Source organism: Lepidothrix coronata, unplaced genomic scaffold, assembly GCF_001604755.1.
Source record: "Lepidothrix coronata isolate B3197 unplaced genomic scaffold, Lepidothrix_coronata-1.0 Scaffold7, whole genome shotgun sequence".
NCBI lineage: Eukaryota > Metazoa > Chordata > Aves > Passeriformes > Pipridae > Lepidothrix > Lepidothrix coronata.
Genome location: NW_016690187.1, coordinates 10,039,156 through 10,062,044, shown reverse-complemented (window position 1 = coordinate 10,062,044; position 22,889 = coordinate 10,039,156). Strand labels below are relative to the sequence as shown.

The 22,889-nt window shown below is 38.7% G+C and overlaps 2 protein-coding genes across 3 annotated transcripts in view; one reads left to right on the top strand and one right to left on the bottom strand.

The window, feature by feature from the left end:
• DCAF17 (DDB1 and CUL4 associated factor 17) overlaps positions 1-12,364 on the top strand; it is a 39,838-nt gene extending 27,474 nt beyond the window's left edge. The window contains exons 1-4 of one of the 2 annotated variants that reach the window (XM_017835642.1): positions 914-1,132; positions 8,524-8,732; positions 10,997-11,151; positions 11,348-12,364. In XM_017835642.1, the coding sequence (XP_017691131.1) occupies positions 946-1,132; positions 8,524-8,732; positions 10,997-11,151; positions 11,348-11,648 (852 nt within the window). In that variant the 5' untranslated portion in view covers positions 914-945 and the 3' untranslated portion in view covers positions 11,649-12,364. Of the gene's footprint in view, positions 1-913; positions 1,133-8,523; positions 8,733-10,996; positions 11,152-11,347 lie in introns of those variants that run through there. The other variant, XM_017835627.1, reaches the window with a different exon arrangement.
• The window catches only part of METTL8 (methyltransferase like 8), an 84,536-nt gene that overhangs the window by 50,423 nt on the left and 11,224 nt on the right, over positions 1-22,889 (bottom strand). The window lies entirely within an intron of this gene.

Below are 22,889 nucleotides of genomic sequence, written 5' to 3'. Positions count from 1 at the left end.
AGCAAAGCAAAAAGTGACTGAATACATGATTTTAAAAAAACTGGTCTAATCTATCGTGTTATATTTCTGGCAGGTGCTGCCTGTTGTCTCTTTTGCAATTCTGTTTTATTTCCTTCTCTTTTCCTCTCTAACTTCCCTGCAATGGGTCCTTCCATACCTGTTGGAATTTTCTTAAGTTTCATGCACTCCCCTTCTTAGCTAGTGAACATTTGATATATTTACGCTATTCCACAGAACAATGTCCACATCCTCCTGCATACTTAGGCCAGACTCCATATATGAAACCGGTTACTATCTGTTCTACATTTGCAGCACTCGAATCCAGTTGGAAGGGGACGATCATGACGGCAAGCCGTGCTCCAACTACAGGCAAATACATCAGTATCTTTAAGTGCGCTCCTCCAACTCTATATTTTCTGTATGCTCTGTCTGCCTCTTCATCATAGCAGCGCTCCTGCTTTATCTCTAAGTCCTTATGGCTGTAGTGGCTTATCTTTATGGCAGGTCTCTAAATTCCCCAACGTCCACTACAGGCTCCCCCACAAACCCCCCGACTATCAGCTCCCTTACTCCGCTGCTGTGGGGAGCGCAGCGGGGCCGCCACCCTTGAAAGGGACAGGCTGACACAGAAAATTCTTTTCTAAGGCGCGGTTCTGAATCCGAGGGCACACTCAGAGCTTGTGAAAACTTAAAAAAAAAAAAAAATGGCAATACGTTCCTCGTAAAAAGCAGCGCTGAGACGGCCGCGGGACGCCGGGCGGCCAGCGCGCAGGGCGGAGGGGCGCGGAAGGGCGCGGCGTGCCACCCTGCTGCCCTGCTCCCGACCCTGCGGCTCCGCGTCCCGTCTCGTCCCGTCCCATCCCCGCCGGGCCCGACCCCGACCCCGCCCGGCCGCCGGCCCGCCCCTACTTCGCGGCGCTCGCTGCCGCACTCGGGGCGCGGAAGATGGAGAACTACGGGCCATTTTTGGCGCTGCTGGCCTCCGCGCTGCTGGTCGGCTTCGTGTCCGTCATCCTCGCCTTCGTCTGGGTCTTCCACTACCGCGAGGGGCTGAGCTGGGACGGCGGCGCGGGGGAGTTCAACTGGCACCCCGTCCTCGTCGTCACGGGCTTCGTCTTCATCCAGGGCATTGGTGCGTCGGGGGCCCGGGTCCGGGGCTGACGCGGAGAGGACCGGGGCGAGTGGGCGCGGGGCTGCGGAGGAGCCGGCGCTGCCCGGCAGCGGGGCGGGGGGCGGCGGGCGGAGCCCCGGGGCGGCCCGCGGGCGATAGCGGGTGACAGCGGGAGCGCTGCGGCTGGTCCTTGGTGTACGGACGGAGCGGTTCAGGGAAGCTAGCACTCCCCGAGAAGGGACAAAGAGTCCCTTGTAATAAGCCAAAACTGCTACGTATCGGTTTGGGCTTTCTTTTTCCTGTAGGACCTTGTTTACCCTGGCCTAGGATTGCTGTGTACTTTGAGCAATATTTGAGAGGTGTGTTTTCCTAGGCAGCCTGGATTTATGCAGGTTGAGAATCTAAATGCCAGAAGTGCTGCCCTAGGAAAGTTTCTTTTGGCTCTCTCCCATGTCCCGAGAGGAGAAAGGAAAGTTCAATACCACAGAAGCTTGATCCAGGAATGGGGTTTGTGCCAGAGAAAATGTAGCACCATTAGCACCATTAAAATGCAGTTCTTCAGCCCAGACTTAGCAGAAGTTATTTTGTAAAATATATATTTTAAATTAATTCTTAATTTTGTTGCCTAAATAACATGCACTTATTATGATGCAGTGTTGCTTTTTTATTTCATTTTGTTGTTTATAGAGTGTATGAACATTTGACTTCATAGAGTTCAGCCTTGTACTGACACTTAACTGTTTCCCATTACACTTAAAAAATGAACAGTATCATTTTTTCCATCCCACACAATTAGTGTGTTGGTTCTTCTGTGCAAGGGTTGTTCCTTGAGGCCAGCAGGAATACGGGAGTTGGAACTGTGTTTTGCTGTTGGCATAGTTGGGTAATTCCAATAAATCAACTAAATTAGACACACTGTAGTTGCTAAACTGTCAATTTAGGAAAGAAATATACAATGCTTTCTGTAAAGTTTGAAATGCAGATAATGAGAGAGCGCCACAGAAGTGCTTGTCTACCCTGTGAATATGTTCTAACCAGAGCTAAATATTACAAAAAATAACATCACTACACCGTACCTTTAAAATCCTGAAATTTGGGAGAGTAAATTTATGCTAATGGCATTAAAAAGTAATGGGAACATCTGACAGAGAGAACAGCATCCAACAGTAATGTTTTTATAAACTCAGTGACACAAATCTTGCTAGTTTCAGTATGGGAGAACTAAGTGAAACATTAGTAACCGCCCCACGAAGGGCAAATAAATACTGCATAGAACGGTGCAAATGCTCCCACAATATTACCACTGAGTTTTGGGGGGAGAGGATAGGGAAGATTTCATTGCTTTTAAGGAAGGAAGAACCTCTGGTGACTTACAGTATAATTGTAAGCAGGAGTATTTCTTCTTTGTAATAGAATATAAACTCAAATTTTATCTAGACAAACATGGAATTAAATTTTTAATAACCTTATTTACATTTGCTTCATTACTGAATGATATATTGCATTCGTCCAGCCAGAAGACTTGTCCAGCATTCATTTCAGTGGAACATGTTGTTTGCATCATGTGTGCTTGCTTGCTATCCAGCAGGAGCCCAGCCAGTCAAGAGGCTGGAAGATGCCGAAGGCTGTCTAGTTCCGGAGATGAAGGGAATGTTGTAATTTGAACTTACACTGTAAATTTTTTTTTTCACTGGGAGTGGTGGTATTCTCAGTTTTGTGGCTTCAAGTCACAAAGTACTATTGAGCAATAAACGGTACTTCAAGCTTGTTCTAGATAATATTGCTCAATAGGAAGTGTAATTTCAGGCTATAAATAAGCAATGAAATTCACCTGTTGACTTCACTAAGATCTATACTACTTACTGTGCTTAAGCTACTGGGGTTTTTATATAAGTAGAGCATTTTTTAAGAAAATAGGGAGAGATTTTCTGCAGCTTTTCCCTATGTATTTTCTATGTTTTTTTCCTCTGAAACTTGGTTTTTTCCCTGTGTCACAGAGAAAGGGTGTTGTCTCAAACCTTCTGTAGGTAAGGATATATGTAAAGTAAATGGAGGTTTACCATAGTTAAAACTCCCCACCTATAGAAGGAATTCACTTAGATCATTATTTGTGGAGGAAATCCTGTTATATAACATGAAAAGCAAGTTAGAGACTGAAGGAGTATTGTAATAAATCAGATAAAATATCAACAGATAAGATACCACTGTGATTCTGATTCAAATTTGATTGACAAAAGTCTGCCACTGAATTCAAAGCAGTTTGGATGAGACTGGGAAATCAGATACCTCTTTGGAAACACACAAGAAACACAAGTCTTTAAGTAGTTAAAAGTAGGAGTATCTAAAAAAATCTTGCTTAAATTTTTGTGGAGGATTTTAAATAATAACAAAACCAATTGTGTCTTGAGTTTATTAGTCTATACAAAGGATAGAAATATTGTATTGTCTGTAGGAGGTAGAAGAGATGACTATAATATAATGTGCACACTGGGAAGTAGATGTGCCCTAATGAAAGTGTTGTATATATCTTGTCAATCAAGTGGAAAAGCTGTAGGCATGGTAATATTAAGATTTAATATTTGTGGATCAGCACCTATGGGTAAATGATAGCTGACAAAACACTGTCAGTGCACAGTAATTGTCCACAAGATTTCCTAGACTTAAAGTGAGAAAAATGCAGGCAATAAAACTGTGTGCTTATTAGTACAGCAACATTTTTGAAAATAAGAAAAAAACATGATGAAAAGATGAGTTTTAAGAAGAGCTTGAAGGAATAGTAGTGTGATAGAATGGGTTAAATAAGTTAATAAATTTACATGTGCAATTGTTGAACAGTGACTGCAGACTCAGGACATGATCCAAAGGAATATTTGCATGATAGTTTATGTTTGGCCTGCAAATGATTAGTCCTCTCTTAAGAATACTAAAGAAACCCATCAAGATATAATGTGGTGTAAATGGTTTTTGAGAATTTCCCATTACTCACCTTATAAAAGAATATCTTTTTTTTCTACAAAGATGTGACAATCTCTGTTGCAGACTGAGGAGCAGCGTGGTGGCTTTTGGGGTGTGGAAGATTGAATAAAGAGTGAGTTAGAACAAGGAAGGTGGAGTAGTCTGTCTCCCATCCTCAGATCAGTCTTCTACTGCTTATGAGTCACATGTATGCTCTATACAATAAAGTTGTAGGTTGACACTGTAAATCTTGGAAGGTGCTTGGAAAATTAATATTCCTCATCATATATGATTTATAAATATCGTATAACTTGTATTTTAAATGGTCTTAATACATGAGGGTGTAGTTTAACATCATCAGTAGCTTAACATCAGCAGTGTATTAATAAAGGAATACAGCAAGAATGTTACTTAAGAGTGCTTACATAGGAAATAGAAGGAAAAATCCAAGTCTACCACATCACCATGTGGTTTTATAGAGTCAAACTTCATCTGTGTGGATGAAATTACCTACGTGGGTGAGACAGTCCAACAGCTCACTATGGCTGAAATATTTCTACTTTTTTCCTCTACTTCTCCCTTTCAGCTTTCTCCTTGACTAAGACTTTATCTTCATACACACTTGTTTGTGCCAGCTCTGGCCATTGTCAGACAGCTGGCCCTTGCCAGACGCATAAACTGAATTAACTCAATTAGCAGAAAATTAACACCCCCCCCCACACACACACACACCCCCCCCACACACCTCAAGTACATTTTTTGCTCAAATAAAAAGCTGAATTGCCTGCATGAAGGGTCTCTGAACTGCCGCAGATGGGAGAAGGGAGATGGTGGACAATGTGCAAGAGCAAGGAGAAGGAGTGTAAATCTATTTTAAAGCAAGCATAGTCTTTCATCTTGAAATCACAGCTAAGGATAATGCTTGCTCTGAGCTATCTGACACACATGGTTACTTTTGCTTCAAACATAACAAAACATTTGTTCAAAGGAAAGATAGTTAAATGCTGGAGCTCCTAACATCCAATAGGCTGCAGAATTCTCAAGAACTGGAAGGGCAAAAGACTGGTGACCTGTGAGGGTCTCATCAGAGGCAACTTGTGAAGAGGCCGCTCTCTTGATGAGCTTAGTTTAAGTCCCTTTGAAATCATAAATGAGCACTTCTTGGTCTAGCCTTAAAGTGGTTTCCAAAGAATCTACTGGGCATTCAGAACTTTCCAAAGGTAAGCAACAGGATCAGCCAAGAAGGCAGAAGAGGAAACAGGCAGAGCGAAGAGGACCATTCCTTTCTGACAGCTTTGAGGTGCTGTGCAATGCAGCCCCAGTGCACTCACAGAGCCATTTTGTGTGCTTGCTAAGGTGGAAGGCATCTCATGAGTAATCTGTGACACTTCCTACAGCACGTGAAGCACATGCCAGAAATAGCTAGAAAGCCAACTCTAGAATTTTGCCGTGTATGTTTGTCAAAGAAAGGTGTCCCATGCCACATAAAGATGTTGCAAGATCACTCTGTCCTGTGTGATGTGTTTTAAAATCATAGCTCAAAACAGGAGTGAGATCTGAGTGAAAAAGTTTAGGATGCCTAGATTATCAAATGACTTAACAGTACTAGAGATGCTGTACCTAGAGAAAGTTATTCACAGGGCTGCTTTACTACATACCCACTAAAAATTCTGTAACTGTGTATGTGCTTTTAACCAAGGCTTTAATTTTGAGATGAAATTATACATCACATCTGAGTAAGTTTTAAGAGCTTGTACTACTGAAAGACAAATCTTCCTTTTCTCCCCTCTGTTCCCCAGATTGTCTTGTTTCCTCTGGCAGGTCAAAAAAGCACTAGTTATGAGAAAGGCAGGGAAAAGCACACAGAAGAGGTGATGGGGAAATAGACTGTGTCTTTTCACACTGATAAACAGTCAGATCTGCCGAAGTTGCAATGTGTAGCTTCATACATAGCCCTCACAGAAAGAGGATTAAAACAAATTGTACTACCTTGCATATGTCCTGGGCTGTGGCATGTAACATACTAATGCATGGTATTGTTAACAAATGTCCAGACCATTAGTCTGTATTCCGTGGTTTTCTATCATATCGTTTATGGGAAACAGCCCAGAAAATTCAAGGCTCGGATGGAGATCTGAGACTTTGTGGACAAGGGACTGGTGAATTTGATAGTGATTTTTGAAGTTAAATCAACTAGATGAAACCAGAAAAATATTATAGAAACATTTTAGCCTGGACTTGACTGTCTGAGATCAAAGACTGAAAACCTATGCTCAGGAAGTTTTCTTTAAGACATACAGAGTCCATTACTCTGCTGCACTTTGAATAAATGATTGACAATACTGTGGGCCATATGATAAGGAGGATTTACCGGGAATATCCTCATGGGATGTTGAGGCTTGTTTGGGGCCCTTTGACATACCTGCTTTACAAAATTAGAAATCATTATCATCAGCACTAAGTTGATTTAATAATAGTCTAATGCAGGATATTATTGGCAGCTGGCTGAACTGAGCCAGCAGTGTGCCCAGGTGGCTGAGGCAGCCAACAGAATCCTGGCCCATATCAGAAATACTGCGACCAGCAGGACCAGGGCAGTGATTTTCTCCCTGTGCTGGGCACTGGTGAGGCTGCACCTCGAGTGCTGTGTTCAGTTCTGGGCCCCTCAATTCAAGACAGACATTGAGGTGCTGGAACTAGTCCAGAGACAGGCAGCAGAGCTTGGTAAAGGGTCTGGAGCACAAGTCTGATGAGCAGCTGAGGGAGGTGGGGTCATTTAGCCTGGGGAAAAGGAGGCTCAGGGAGGACCTTATAATTCTCTACAACTACTTGAAAGGAGATTGTAGCTAGTGGGGATTGATCTTATCTCCCAAGTAACAAGAGAAAATGGCCAGTTGCACCAGTGCCATTCACTTGGAAGAATTTCTTCACTGGAGGGTGGTCAGGTACTGAACAGAGTGCCCAGCGAAGTGGTGGAATCACTGTCCCTGGAAGTGTTCAAAAAACGTCTACATGTGGTGCTCAGGGATATGGTTTAGTGTGAACATGGCAGTGATAGGTTAGTGGTTGAACTCAATGGTCTGAGAGGTCTTTTCCAGCCTTAATGATTCTATGATTCTAACATTACCATTTAACTTTTGGGAAACTGTTGGATGTGATTGTAAGCTTGGTGTGCTGAGTCATACTTACATAAGACAGTAAAACCTTCCTAAAAACAAGGTCTCTCTCTTCCTGATTTTGTAGGAATTACTACTGTTGCTTTTTAAAGTAGAAAGCTGAGAACTGCCTAAGTGCTGAATATATTTAAATATTTTAAGGGACACTTTCATTCCACTATTATGTTTTCACACAGTATGTAAATCAGATTGATTTAAAATCTGATCATAGTCTGGAAATTTGATTCATGAATAGTGTTTTCTTTGAGAATTACTTAGTGCAGCACTGTATTTACTGGCATGCATCCAAGTAAAAAAAAAGTGTAAACAGAACTTTGAAATGAATTAATCATTTATTATTATTATTCACTACATACAGAAAGAATATTCTGTTTATAATCTATGCTTTTTGCCTAAAAAGCTAGGGTTATGGAGAAATCATGAGTAATCAGTAAGGCACATGAGAATCACTTAAGAAAACTCCTAATTTTTGCATTGATAAGGTAATACTTTTCTATTTCTATGTTTGGAACAGGAAGTTTTTAAAAACCTGAATACATCATTATTCTTTTGTTTTAGTATATCTAATTATATGTACAGATTTCAGTGTAATTCCACAAGCAGAAACCTTAAATGAGGATGTGATGAATCACTGAATGGGGCTTTTTGTTCAGCCAAGATATTATGGATGTGGACATTAGCTTTTATTGGTCAGGTTATCACTTGTCATCATACATATTTGACCCCTCTTATCTAAACATACTTATGTGCTGTCATGCATCCAGAATTACTACCTAGTTTGTAATAAATATTTCCATAATTAGAGAATAGCATTATCCAAAGTTGGCAAAGAGAATAAATATTAGAAAATAATCTGACACACATTCTCAACAAGTGAGATATTCTAAATAGAAGAATCAGGCTCTATTCCTCCAATCTGACTAGTAGGAGAACAATCAAAATCCTATGCAGAATCCCTGTTAGATCAATTTAATGACTAAGGAAAAGATGACACCAAGTTGTTTACTGGTTTGTTTTTTGTTTTGTTTTGTTTTTTAAACATCCTTAAATTTGGGGGGTTTTAATTAGGAAAAAGTCTCCCTAAAAGGTATATTTAAACCTCAGTTGTATATTCGGAATATGCTATACTATGTGTATGAGAAAAAGCCTTTTAATAGACTTATAGAGTACTAAAGGTTGGATTTTTCTGTAATTAACAATGGAGCTATGTGAATTATGCATAATTTTTAACATCTGAGAGAAGTTATAAGGCATAAAATCTTTTTTCTGTTCTTTCTTCAGCTATTATTGTGTACAGATTGCCCTGGACCTGGAAGTGCAGCAAACTTCTAATGAAGTTCATCCACGCTGGATTAAATACCGTAGCTATGATTCTTGCAATCGTTTCTATGGTAGCCGCGTTCGAATACCACAATGCCCAGAAGATTCCTAACATGTACAGTCTGCACAGCTGGATTGGGCTGACTGCTCTTATATTTTATTGTCTCCAGGTCAGAATCTAACTGTATTTATAAATGGCTTGTAACTTTGAGGAATGTTTCGAGTAATTTAGGCACAATAGGCCCTCACTAGCACACCGTAACTACTGGGATAGCCATTTTACACTGTGATTTGGCAAATTAGCATGTAAATGTGCAAATATTGGATCCTTGATTTTGAAGAAAAATGCATCTTAAAGCATATTTTGTTTATTTGCTGGGATAGTGGCCATTTATTTACTATACAGTTACACAGTAGTGTGTTTCTAAGCTCTGTTAACTCCTGAAGTTAAAGTTATTTGGTTTGTTGGAAGCACATTTAAATACAGTGAGAGCTTTTATTAAGGATGGCTCAAATGAAGTAACTGCTTTTCTTTTTTTTCAGCTGTCATAATTTTAAGTAGTCACTTTCTGGCTTGTTCTGTTTATCAGCAGAACAAGTGCTGAAGGAAGCAGTAGAGATCTAAAGGATCTGACATCTGAATGAGCTACTACTGGCTAAGCAGTTTTCCTGAATCAGCAAAACTTTGACAGATGTTTGTGAGCATGCTCCCATTGGCAGAGAATTACTGTTATCATAATGTAAAATGAGCTAACGTAACATGTTTTGCATTTGGCATAGAAGAGGACCAGGCATGCCCTGACATTTACAGTACACATGCACATGTGATGTTTCTGCATATACATTCTGAACTCCCTATATTGTGTTATTACACTATGGAAATTTATTTTGTTCTTTCAAATATTTTTTTTTGCCAAAGCACTAAAAAGAAAAAAGACTTCATTGTCTGTGATCAAGCACAGAAAATCCTCAGCTGAGGGGTTTGGGTTCTGGACTTTTATCCTTCACTGCTCAGGCTAGGAGCTACAGGAAATAGTGTTGAAATAGTGGTTTTAACACTTAGAAAAATAGAAAGCATATTGCAGCATTGTTGAGTATATTCTCTATAGGTGAAAAAGTTAATGGAATGAGTTTAAATAAGAAGGAACAATGTTATAAAAATCTTTGTCCTAATAATGCAGCTATTTCAGGGAAATGGCATGTCAGTCTTATGCTCACATACTCTGCCTCCAGGAACAATAGTGTAAATGTATTTATGTCAAATGTATGTTAATACAGTATAGCACACAGACATAAATTTAAGAATAGGGCAGAAATTTAAAATATAGACTGTGTCTTGGAAAATAATGTCTTTGGAACAAAGTACTCAAAAATTACATGAATCTCAAAATGACTTCTCACAAAGCTGTGACAATAAGAACAATATGGCATTAGCAAAACTAATATGAAATACTATGGAATAATATTTTTTTAAATATAAAAAGAATGACCAGGAAAAAAAATAATTTGAGAGTTGGAAAAACTTATCTTCCAGTGCAAGATTTAAAAAGCTCTAACTGTTTAGCAAATCTAAGGAAGATTAAGAGATGACTTGATTACAGTGTATTAAAAAGCTTCCCAGGGACAAAGTATCAGGCTCCTTAATCTGTCATGGAAAGACAAAACAAGGACTAAGAAAGGAAGTTAAAGCAAGATGAAATACAAATTCATGCACTACTTCTAATTTAGCAGCAGGGCTGAGTAATGGTAGAACAAACTAAAGAAGGGATGCAACCTCAGTATGTCTGGGCAAGCCTGTGACTGCAGCCATGTGACACGATGGATTATTTTCCATCATGAAAACAGTGCTAATGGGAGAACTAATCTCCTCTCAATAACTTGACACCACCCATACATATCTTCTCTGTAAATGCCACCTGATTGATACATTGAGAGACCATTCCCCTTCTGAAGATATGTACTTTAATTTAACTAAAACTCTAAAAAAGTAAAATTATTTAATCCACTCAAGTCAGAAGGTTAGACTGCCTTCTGAACTTCATTTATGTGTAAATCTGTATCAGGAGCAGAGAACAGGACTTAAAGAGACTAAAAAAGTAGCTACTCACACCTTTAAGATATTACTGTATTAGTGACACTGAAAACGTGTGTTTTCAGTACTTAGTTTGGTTGCAGTTTTAGCATTACCTATAAGTTTGGACACTGGTATTAAGTAGGATTGTTTTTAAAATATTTGATGTCTGCTTCCTAAGTGCTAATCCAGAATTTTCTTTGGTTTTGAAGGGAAACACATTCAAAAACAGAAATGCCAATTATTTTCAAATTTTTACCTGAAGACATCTGAGAATGGAATTTTTATGATTATTTTTATTCTGCTTGAGAAGTGCAGCTTGTTTTCTATATAACTTTAACTATAAATCTGTTTTGTGTTTAGCTCTTCTTCGGGTTTGCTGTCTTTCTGCTCCCTTTTGCACCAGTTCATCTCCGAGCACTTCTCATGCCAATACACGTTTATTCGGGTCTTACCATCTTTGCAACAGTGATTGCAACCGCTCTCATGGGAATCACAGAAAAGCTTTTATTTTCATTGTAAGTATTTTTTCCACTTGTTTTTGAAGTTATTAATTGGAAACTATACTTCTGTTTGTGCACAATAATAAGCATCTAGTATTGGGACATTGTTTTGTTTTAAAAAGACTACCCAGCAGGAGACTACTGGTTTTGGAGCAGGATTGTCTTTAAAACAATCTTTTCTGACTTTTCCTTTCTCTTTCCTCTTTCAAAGGAGAGATCCTGCATACAGTTCATCCCCACCAGAAGCAACTTTTGTCAACTGTCTTGGTCTTTTGCTTGTCGTATTTGGTTTACTTATTTTGTGGATGGCAAGCAGGCCCCATTGGAAGCGCCCCCCAGAAGAGAACACTAAAGTCCTGCGGTCCATTGGAGGGACTGCTGAAGGCACAGAGGTGGAATCCACAATGACAAGTAGTAGTAATGCAGATAAATCTGATCTGAAGATCAATACTGAAGCAGCCAGAAAACAAAACCTCAAATTTGATGAATCAGGCCAAAGATCAACTATGTAAAGAAAATACAGAGAATAAAAGTACTATTATACTGCCAAAATATGCCTGTCCCCCTGGTGGGGTTCCTTCTAATAGTTATATTGATATAAAAATAGGTTGGGAGGTTATTTTCATTATGGCTTGCTCAAAGAGACTCAAGTTTTCTACATATGAGTTTAAATTCCAGTAAGTCCCAAACATATTATACTGGTTCCTGCTCAGTTCTCATTTAAAAAATGAGAGTATGAATGACATGAATGACATGAATGACATCAGATAATTAAAAAATGTTTTCCATATAATTTCCTAATTTTATGCTTATATCACTTTCAGCCATGAAAAATTAACAAGATTGAGACTAAATTTTGCTCTGATTTTGCAGGTTATGACTCAGTCGTGCAGTATACTAGACAGAAGAATTTAGTTGTTCACACATAAACTTTCTGGTAATGTTCAGTTTTTTAGAGCTGTGATTTCTCTAGCTGATTAACCCCCTCACCAGCTGCTGAGATCTATGGGATTTGAGGTCATTCAGCACTTTGAAGAGTTGCTCCATAAAAATTACTCCAATTTTAGTCTAAAATTTTTAATTCAAAACAAGAAATTAAAAGTTTGCTTGATAACTTCATAAAATGTTTTGTTTCCTTTACAAACTTGTGGGTTATTTTTTTTCTAAATCAGAATGTATCTGTTGACTTTTTAACAAACTCTACCAAATATATTGTATATAGACAACATTTGGCTTTGGATTATGTGCAATCATTACTGAAATCTAAGGAAACGCAGCATGGAAATCCAAATGCAGAATCTGTCTTATTTGAAAAGCTATAGAAACACACTTAGAAAAAGATATATCACTTGAACCAAGTCTTCCTTTTATCCCAGAAGGCAGCATTTTACTATCTTTATTTGATTGCACAGTTCTGTTGATTTATGGCACTAGACTAGGAATTATGTTAGCAACCAGAAAAGACTACTATCAGTCTGTCAGAAAAAAAGGAGCCTGGAGTAAGAAATGCTTTCTGAAAGAAACAGCTGAGCTTTGCTGATTTGATTGAAGTGTTACCTATTAACTGAAAGCCAATTTGGGTATCTCCACACTGATACAATCATTATTGTCACAGGCATGAAGACATACTTTATAAGCAAACTATCTAAACTCTATGACTTTTTAATTTGAAATTAGAGTGTTAAATAATGTGGTCTGAGTCTCTACTGGCACTTTACTCTTATAGCTCTTTCTAATAATTGAAATATTTATGTATTATGCTCATTCATTAATTTCACAGATATAAACAATATTTATATTTTTACTACTATGGAAGAATAAGTATAGTAGATTATTTTGATTGCATGTCAAAAATTATGAGCCTTTCTATTATAATCTCTTGTAAATGCTGCAGAGCCCACTACAAGTCCAAATTTACCATTGTTCATGTTGGAATAAAGACAGCTTCAGACAGCATATAATTTCCTAATTTTTTAAACACTACATAAATTTTTATCTACTTCAGCTTTTAAAAATGTTTAAACACATTAAACTTTAACAAAAATGCCATTTTTGTAGTTCAGTGTTGTATTAGGAGAACCTCCCCGTCAGGGAATTGAACCTGGTCTCCCGCGTGACAGGCAGGGATACTCACTCCCCACTATACTAACAAGGACAGACATCACCATGTGCTGGCTGGTTCCACCAGGGCTGTGCTGTGGGGCCACCACGTGCTGGTTCCACCAGGGCTGTGCTGTGGGGCCACCACGTGCTGGTTCCACCAGGGCTGTGCTGTGCCCACGCCGCCACCAAGCCATGGGGGTCCTCAGACCAGCGGGAGGGTGGTCGGGGCAGCCCTGTATGGAGCATCGCAGGAGAGCAGTGTGAGGGAAGATCTGTGGTAACACAGTGGGGGGAGGATAAGGCCAGGGTGGATAGTGGGTTCTTCTAAGGGGCTGGGGGGTTTTGGCTGGGCTGGGGCCATGGGAGATACCCGAGCCCTGGGTGGGTGCAGGGGCCGGAATGGTTTGGTTTTGGCTCGCCTGCGGCTACTGCCCAGGTTAGGTTTGTTTGGGATTTATTTATTGCGTCCTGAAAGGGTGGTCAGGACAAAGGGATGTTCCTGGGTATTTCCCTGCGTTTGAGTATAGATGGGTGGCAGAAAAGTAGGGAGTGAATGGCTTGCCCTAACCATTTTGAGTGGGAAAGAAGCCTGTGTACTCCTATGCGGTTGCAAGCTATGCTGGTGATGGTACATGCCGTCGGTAGGGTCTCCCATGCCAGACAGGTCTGAACACTAATAGGCCTTAGTGGCCCTGACCAGCCTCACCCCCAGATGCCTGCCCATAAATCCAAGGGCTCTAATTAAGCTCAGTCTGGGTGTTTTGGGGCTTGCCTGTGCCCCTTGGACCTGACTTCCTGGCCTGATTTCTGCCTGACCCCATCACCAAGGACCTGCCCAGTAAGCACAGGACTCTAACCCTCAGGAGGTTGGGTTATGACCTGTGGATTGACTTTCCAGCATGACTGTCGACCTGCCTCAGCCGTTGAACCTGGTTGCCATTTCCATGCCTGCCCTGCTCCCAGCCAGCCCTCATTGCTCCCTGACATATTCAGCCTGGACTCAGAAATGGAGTACTTGCTGTAGACATACCGTGGCTTCTCAATTTAGAGCTATTTCTTCTCTTCATATTGTTTTATGGAAATACTGTGCTTAAAAAGCTTCAAAATTACATTTTAGTTATAATCTACAAATAACAGATGAGGTGCATGAAGTGAACTAAGATGTTTGCTGGACAGTTAGTCCATAAAGCAATTTTTTCCTGCATTTACAATGATGCAAAACAATACCATCACTTCACAAGTCTCCATACCTAATAAGAGCAGCATCTGCAAATATACATTTCCATGTTGAAAAGTATGCTTAAAATCTGTAGCAATGTAAAATGAGAGATAAATCTTGTCCTCACTTTATTGCATACTGTAAGAAGTTGCAAGGGCCTTGCAAACAGAACCTCAGCAGCTTTCAAAATGTACTGATAATTATACAGCTGGTGACTGGAAATAACAACTGCAGCCCTGCAAAGAAGGCACTGTTATACATGGATTTGGATGAACTCTTCTCCAAGCAGTGGGACCCTGGCAATGGCAGTGCAAAAGCCTGGGAAGAATTTGCCTATCCATGAGACTGTAAGTGTATAATCATAAGCACTATTTGAGTTTGCATACAGACCTAAGCACTGCTATCCTATCCTCAAATAAATGACATAAAATTCACAGGCAGTACAGGCAGTCAGCCACTGACACATCAACAGCTGTTCAAATCCCCCACAGTAGTGTTACTCCACTTCGAAGAAAAGGATCTTTAAGTAAGAATTGCTCCCAGTGATTTTAGTTGACTTCAGAGACAGCAGAGTTCACTGTTATTCCAGTCTCTGACTGTACCTGTACTGCATTTGTACCTGCTTTTAATAAGAAGTCAAATATTCTGGCACACAATCACATAGAGTGTGGCTTTTGATTTCTTCCTTTGCAAGCCTACTCCAGTCATCGGGGAGTCTTGTGTACTCTGAACCTCTTTCTGATTTTCAATTGCTACTCAGGCACTAACTAGAGGAAGCTCTATCAAGGAATCTACACACAGTCTGAGATCTCCACAGCGACCCCCAGGTCTTCTTACTAAGTGAAGAGGTGACTACAATCCCGTGAGAGTTCAGACATTTTTTCCCGTTTCTTTCACATTATTTTGTACTTACTAACATTATGCTTTCCAAGCTACTCAGTGACATGTGCTCCGTTCACTAATTAACATTTCCTTCTTATTCCAAAACTCCTTTCTCCATTTCTTCTAAGGACATTTTATTCCTATATTTGTATTCCCTGAATCTCTGCTCTAGCAAATGAAATCTTTATATCTCTGGGTATGTTTTCTCTGGTTTATAACCCTAGTAACTAATGTCTCATTTTTGGGAGGGTAACTCAGTTTAGTACGAGGAAGACAATTTGTCCTAAAAGGAGAATTTCTCCTTAAAGGACTAATTCACTCTGAAGTGAAATCAGCTCTTGTGGAATGTAATAACTGGATAAAAAGATACTTTGTACATCAGTCCAATATGTACAAATTAAAATTATATTACAAACTACATGTATTGTTTTATTATGTTATCGACATGTTTATATGATAGTTATTTGTATTACACTTAGTCTTCCTTTGCCTATCTCTAAACATTTAAAACATCCCTAATCAAATTACTAATAATATTATTTAACATTTAGGACTGTAATAATAAAAAATATTTTGGGGGTTTGCTCTAACATTTTGAATTTTCAATTAAAAATATTTTTGTTGCTTTAGAGCCAGTCTGTATGTAAAAGATAGAAAATCCATCCCACCAGCTGCATCCAACAATTTTTAGTTACTTTATTATTTAAGGTCTGACTCATTTTGAGAGAAGACAGCTTGTGTAGCCTCTATGTAAAACACTAGGAGAAGCAGAAACTTCAATCTGTTCTCTTTATAAATTTGTTTATTCAGAAAGAAGCTTTGAAATAAAAGGCTTTGAAAGGCTGGCAGGCTTGCTGAACAATGAGTTGTTATATTTTGAAGGCATATTATCTTTAAAAATACAAGAAAACCTGAAGTGTTTCTAATGAGAGAACTCGTATTTTTGAAAGGAAATAAATGGAAGAGTTTGAGAGGATATTTTTGTTGTGTTTTTTTTTCTTCCTCCTGGGGCTGCCTGTTGCTCTTATGGGGAAGTTTCCTGCTGATTTGATTTTCTATTCTGCTGTGAGACTGATGCCAAGATTTACATGATTGCTGTGGATAGAAACTGGATTTAGCATAAGGAAGATAACTACTTTTCCCCTAGGGAGAGACAGAAAAGGGAAAGACAGAGTGGGGCACACAGACAATATTATTTGAAGCTATATTCTTGGTCAATTACTTTATTCAGCCTCTATTTTAGGTTATGCTGCAACTAATAAAAAGCAAGAAAGCTACTGGTCTCAAGCTAGGAACAAGATAAAGATGGAAACTCTTTGTAGTTTAATGCAAATGTCCAACTATAATGGAAGCAATGTACTGGTTTTATGTAGAACTGTCATAGGACATCTTGTAACATAAACGTAACTAACAAAAAGTCTCATCAGAATTTGCTGGGTGGTGATTTGCCTGATATGCGGAGTCCTTCAGCAGAGAGAAAAGAGTGAGTGTAGAACTGTGCATCATTACAGTTATTTTAGCAATTCATTGTCTCTACAGTCTTTTGCACATTCTTTAATTTTGAATTACATGTTCTGAACATTTAAACAGGGGTTAAGATTTTTGTTGATGAAGCGGGTTTGTGCAACTTGAAATCATTTCCAGCCAGTTGGCAGACTGTTATCTTCTGTCAACCTACAGTACCTATGGAAAATGCAATCTTTTGAGATACTGAGAAAAGTTTGTATCACAATGCAGGAAACTTCACAAGCAAAGCAAGACTCCACAGTAAGCACACAAGAAATACTGTGGGCAGAAGGCAGTTTGAGGGAGTTTGGCACTGAGAGGGTATAGGTTTTCAAATGTAATTATTAACAGATAATTTAACCAAATTTTAGTAATTTTTCTAATTAAATAATATACACCAAATAAATTAAATACCATAATGAGTCAGTAATTAAACAAACGAGAAATAAATATTATCTACTTGATCTAAAAGTTTAAATTCAGTAACTGGAAGATAGTATCATATTTCTGAGGTAAATATTCTTGAGTTCCTGAACTAGATGTATATTGGTAAGAATTAATTTTGTTCCCTTTTTGTTCAGTTAGTTATATGAACAACAATTTATTCTGACATTAAAATCATGTTATCTAACTACAATGACTAATTTTATGGGTTTGCATTTTGTTGATTACAAATTTATGATTATCTTGTGAAATTCTGTTATTAAGAATAACTGATCCTTTAAGTTAAGCCTGTTGTAGGGCTGGTTTTGCTGCTAGAAAATAGCATACTTGAGATACTCAGTTACCACCTGCAGAATCTTCAGAGAACATTCAATTACAAAAAGTGTCATCTTAGGGCCACTGATAATAATTGCTTGGTATTTTTGCATATACTAAAGATTATCTTTAGTATCAGTGTTTCTTGCATAGAAATTTTAGCAAAGCCTTGAATTTGGGGTATACGGACAAGCTTCCTGCAGTTTAGAAGTTTATCTGAGCACCCAAAGTCTTAGTGAACCCACCATTTTACTGAGACTCCACTGAACACAGAATTATTTTGGAGATAAACCTAATAACCTGATACACAGCTACAAAATTACCATGAGGGTTATGGTATAGACTCATTAGCATTTATCTACTTTCCAGAACCATTTATTTTCTTTTCAAAACATGGTAAATTGAGACTTGATTTGGGGTTTTACATTTTGCCCCCTCTGCTTTTAAAGTGGAGTGTTGATGTAGAGTTTTTTTGTTTCAAAACCTCTTATTTTTTTTACTATCTTCTGCTATGTCACATTTGACTTTAATTCCTCTTGCATGGGGAAGAGAGCACTAGAGAACAAGAAGTGTCTTATTTCTCCCCTCTCTATTTTTCATAGTTGGCTAATTAGATTTCTAACGATGAAATTCAGTGCAAGGTGCCTTACCAGAAAGTTCAGAGTGTGAAATCCAACCTCTATCCAACCTCTAGAACTATTTTGACCTTCTACAAATCAAAAGTTGTAGGTCTTTAAGCAATAATTCCCATATCAGTTCAGAAATTGTGTGCAAGCATACAGAAAAAAAATGGCAGTTAAAGAATTTTGGTGATAGAATATTCCCCTTACTCTAGACACATTGTTCCAAATTGTAATTAACAAAAACTTTTTTAAGTACCTAATTAAGATTTTATATTTATCTACCGTCGACTTTTGATCATTAGATTTTATGCTTTTATCTCGTAACTAAATGATCCTCTGCTATTAGCTGTCTTCCTTCTGTACAGATATTTATAATTATGACTCATTATCCTTTCTATGAAGCTAAATGGGAAGTCTGCATATTAGGAAGGTAGATGGTAAATGTTCATTCTTCTGCCCAAAATGAAAGAATCCACCTCACAAAATTGACTACACAGAGCTATAACCAAGATAAAACTTTAATAGCTCAAGTTTGGGCTTGTCACTGCTAGCTCAAACTGTCACCATATTTATTGTGTTGCAAAAAGAGTCCAACAGGCTCAGTGCAGTGACAGAGCAAGTTCACATTTATCCCTACAAAATACAATATAAACCTATCCTATATAGGACAAAGGCAGCTTTAGAACGTCTTTGAGATATGAGCTCACATAAATGTTCACAATTTCATCTGAAAAATAAACTATGTTTTAGTTTTGTAAAGACTTAGAATAAAACTGACTTTCCTAACAGGATAACAGCTCGCCTTCTTTCCAGTAGTTCTTTTGGCCATTTCATTCATTCATACGGTTCAGTGCAGGACTGAGACAAAACTACCAGCAGCTGACAGCAGTTCTTTACCTCAATTTTTTTCTACACTTGCAGCACAAGTCAGGGAGTTGAAATGATACAGACTGATCAGAAAGACAAAACATCATATCCTAATTTGACCCAACACAGGAATTTGTCCAATGAGATTTTTTTAAAAGCAACCAACCAGTCATGATTAACTGCAATATAACCGGGAGAGCCTTTCTGAGAGGAAAGGAAAAAGTGCCTATGAAAACGAAAACGTGTATGCAACAATATATACACAGTATCAGTGAAAACTAGTGAAAAACATAGTGTTTTCCTATAGAATATGAAAAAAAATGCAAACTGGATTTTATGCAGAAAACCAGAAATCTTGCTGGCAACTTCCCAGCTTTCCAGGCTGCTGCTTTATTAACTGAGATATTTTTATATTAACTAAGCTATTTTTGCAAAATGACAAGAACATTGCTCCTATACTTAATAATAAAATATAAATGAATATACACTGCAAGAATATTTTCAAGACTATTACTGTGTGTTGTTTCATACTGGGTAAAAAGTACATGGAAGGTAAATACGAGTTTATAAAAGTATATAATGCCTTCTTCCACCTCCACTGTCATCTGCATCAGTCATCTATACAACTGGAAATTTAGAGTTGTCAAATGGTGCTACATCAATTGATTATGTAAATGTCACTGGTTAATCAGATCTTCCACATTGATTTTGCTTTGTATGACCAACATATCTCTGGCAAAAGGCTGTTCATTCTGACATAGTTTCATTTGACAACTCATCAAATGGCTCTTGATTGGCAGACTCCGTCCCATTTTCCTCTTTCTCTGCCTGGCTGTAGCAGTGATCTACCAAGTAGGTCTGGCTTTCTCCACTGCCAGAGGCAACTGAGTATTCAGACCTGGACTGAAGAACTACTCCAGTTTCTGGTAGAGACACAAAATGTGTAGTAGAGATAAACCACTGCAGTACTTCCAAACATAATTCCTGACATACTTGATTTAGGTATATTTTCTTCTGTATTTGGAACACACAGACTTTTGTACCACAAAACAAATACTTGGGTGTCAAAGATGCCTGGAGTATATTAGTAATTTTTCACGCTCCTCAACTCAAATGTACAAGCATGGATAGTCTCACAAAACAAGCTTATCTGCTCATTGTCACTTAGTGGATTTTTATCAAAAACCTTTGCAATGAAAAACCTCACAGCTGAGGTTCCCATACAATATGCAACCCTATCTGCATATAGGCAGGTGGTCTGTGGATCATTCAGAATGACATGGAAGGACAATGAGGTGAAGTAAACAGGTAGGCAACTTTTACAGTTGTTCTCCATTCAAGAGGCTGCTACTCTCTGAGATAAATATTGCTTTTGAATGCCATGATTGCTTTACAATTCCAAAGCAAAAAAAAATTAATTAATTCACTCCTTTCCATGGTAGGCAGGTGTTCAGCCATCTCCAGGAGAGCAGGGCCCCATCAGATGTAACAACTAGTTACACGGGATGACAAATGCCATCACTCCAAAAATCCCCTCTTCCTCCTTCTTTCCCCCACTTTCTATACTGAGCATGATGTCATACGGTCTGGAATATCCCTGTGGTCAGGTGGGGTCACCTGTCCCAGCTGTGTCTCCTCCCAGCCTCCCATGCACCCCCAGCTTCCTTGCCAATACGGCAGCACAGAAAGCAGAACAGGCCTTGACTTTGTGTAAGCCCTGCTTAGCAACAACAGAAACATCTCTGTATTATCACCCCTGTGTTCAGCACAAATTCAAAATACAGCCCCACACCTGCCACTGGGAGTAAAATTAACTCTACCCCAGCTGAAACCAGCACATAGTTTAAAGTTAAATATACTGGAGGACACTGGAGGAAACATACAGAAAGCAAGACAGGTACTTCCTTTTAGATTGAGATTTCCAAGTATTAAAACTCGTTGCCCTTCTTTGGACACACTCCAGCACCTCAAAGTCTTTCTTTAGTTGCGAGGGGCCCAAAACTGAATACAGGATTCCAGGCGTGGCCTCATCAGTGCCGAGTACAGGGGGACAGTCACTGCCCTGGTGCTGCTGGCCACACTATATCTCACACAGGCCAGGATGTTGTTGGCCCTTCTTGGCTGCTTGGGCACTTGCTGGTTCATGTTCAGATGACTGCTGACCAGCATCCCCAGCTCCTTTTCCACCAGGCAGCTTTCCAGCCGCTACTCCCCAAGCCTGTAGCATTCATGGGCTTGTTGTGACCCAAATGCAGGATTACTTTATTTCCTGTGCGTTTGAGGCTCTCTCATATCTCTAACACACAAGAAATTAAAGTCTGACTTAGTTATACACATCAAATATTAACTTAAGGAAACATGAGTAACTTCAGAGTTTATGCATAAAAGCTCCTTAAACATGCCTGTACTTCACAAGTAATCAAACTATCAATATGAAGAAGGAAAAAGGACAAATGTTAAGTGAAGTCATATATTCCAAAAGTTCCTTGACTGTAGGGAAATACCACACTTTTTATTCCTTTCACATTATTTATCTTTTGTTGTTTGGTTGGTTTTGTTTGGTTGTTTTAAATGTATACTAGCTTCCACAACTCAATACAGCAAAATATTCCCCTTGGCTCATGTCAGTTTTTTGTTAGTAGAATTACACTTTTTGTTGATCTAAGGATAGTGCAGTAACACAGTCATTTGAAAAGGAAAATCAGACAATATTTGCATACCTGGCTTTTTTAACCAATTCATTCCTGTGAAGAGTAGCTAAAGGAAGGAATTCTGCCTATCTACGGTGAGTTTAGACATCTTTTCGAATGGAAGAATTAACGCACAGCAGTGCAGGTACATGCACACACAAACACACATGCACATGGCCAGCTGGTGTTAGCTACTTTGTAGGAGACAGACAAACATTCTGAAGTTCAGATATTTCAAAACAGCTTCTGATGCTGTGTAAGTAAAAATCTTGTAATAGGCTACGCATCATACAGGTGCACCTAAAATGGTGGGGTTTGCCACAGGCAGTAGGTAATTTAAGACATCTAAAAGCTAGCATTTGAAACTACCATTTGTTATGATCCAGAATTTATGGATTAACTTTAACACTTAAAAAAAAGTTATTTATAAACAGAGTACATGCTAAATCTATTATTTTTGCCAAACTCTTGGGTTTTTATTTTCGACTTTTAAATGACAGATTTAATAATGGCCTAATAAATGACCTCCAACTGCATAAGCAACTGTAGAAAGGCACAGGTAGCTGGCTTTCACAATTAGAAAGTTCCATTCCTCTTCCTGGAAGCAAAAAGTTTTTTCTTTAAAGTGTATCCTCCTGACCTACAGATTCTACATGAATAGCTTAGAAATCTTGTAAGACTGAAAGTTTTTCTGAAAACAAGAACCTTGACTATTGTGTGTGTCTACCTGTGAGAAAGTTTATGCAGGTACATACATATATACATACATACATACATGTATATATACTGTAGAAAGAACACATTTTTTTCATATGAATTAACTAGCAGGGCAACTTTATGTTGCCATCATTTTGTATGCACTGATGGAACCAACTCTGCTTTTAAATGGTAGTAATTAATTTTTGATGTTACCCCATTCACTATTACCCTCTGTGCTCGACCCGTGAGCCAATTTATATCAGTAATACAAATATAATAAGAAGAAAGCTTTTCACTAAGGACAGCAGAAAATGTCCAGTGCATTGAATTCAACTGAGTTGTATGACTGAAGGTCTAAGGGGCTTAAGCCTAGATTTCTACAGTAAAAGTATTTGTATATCCACC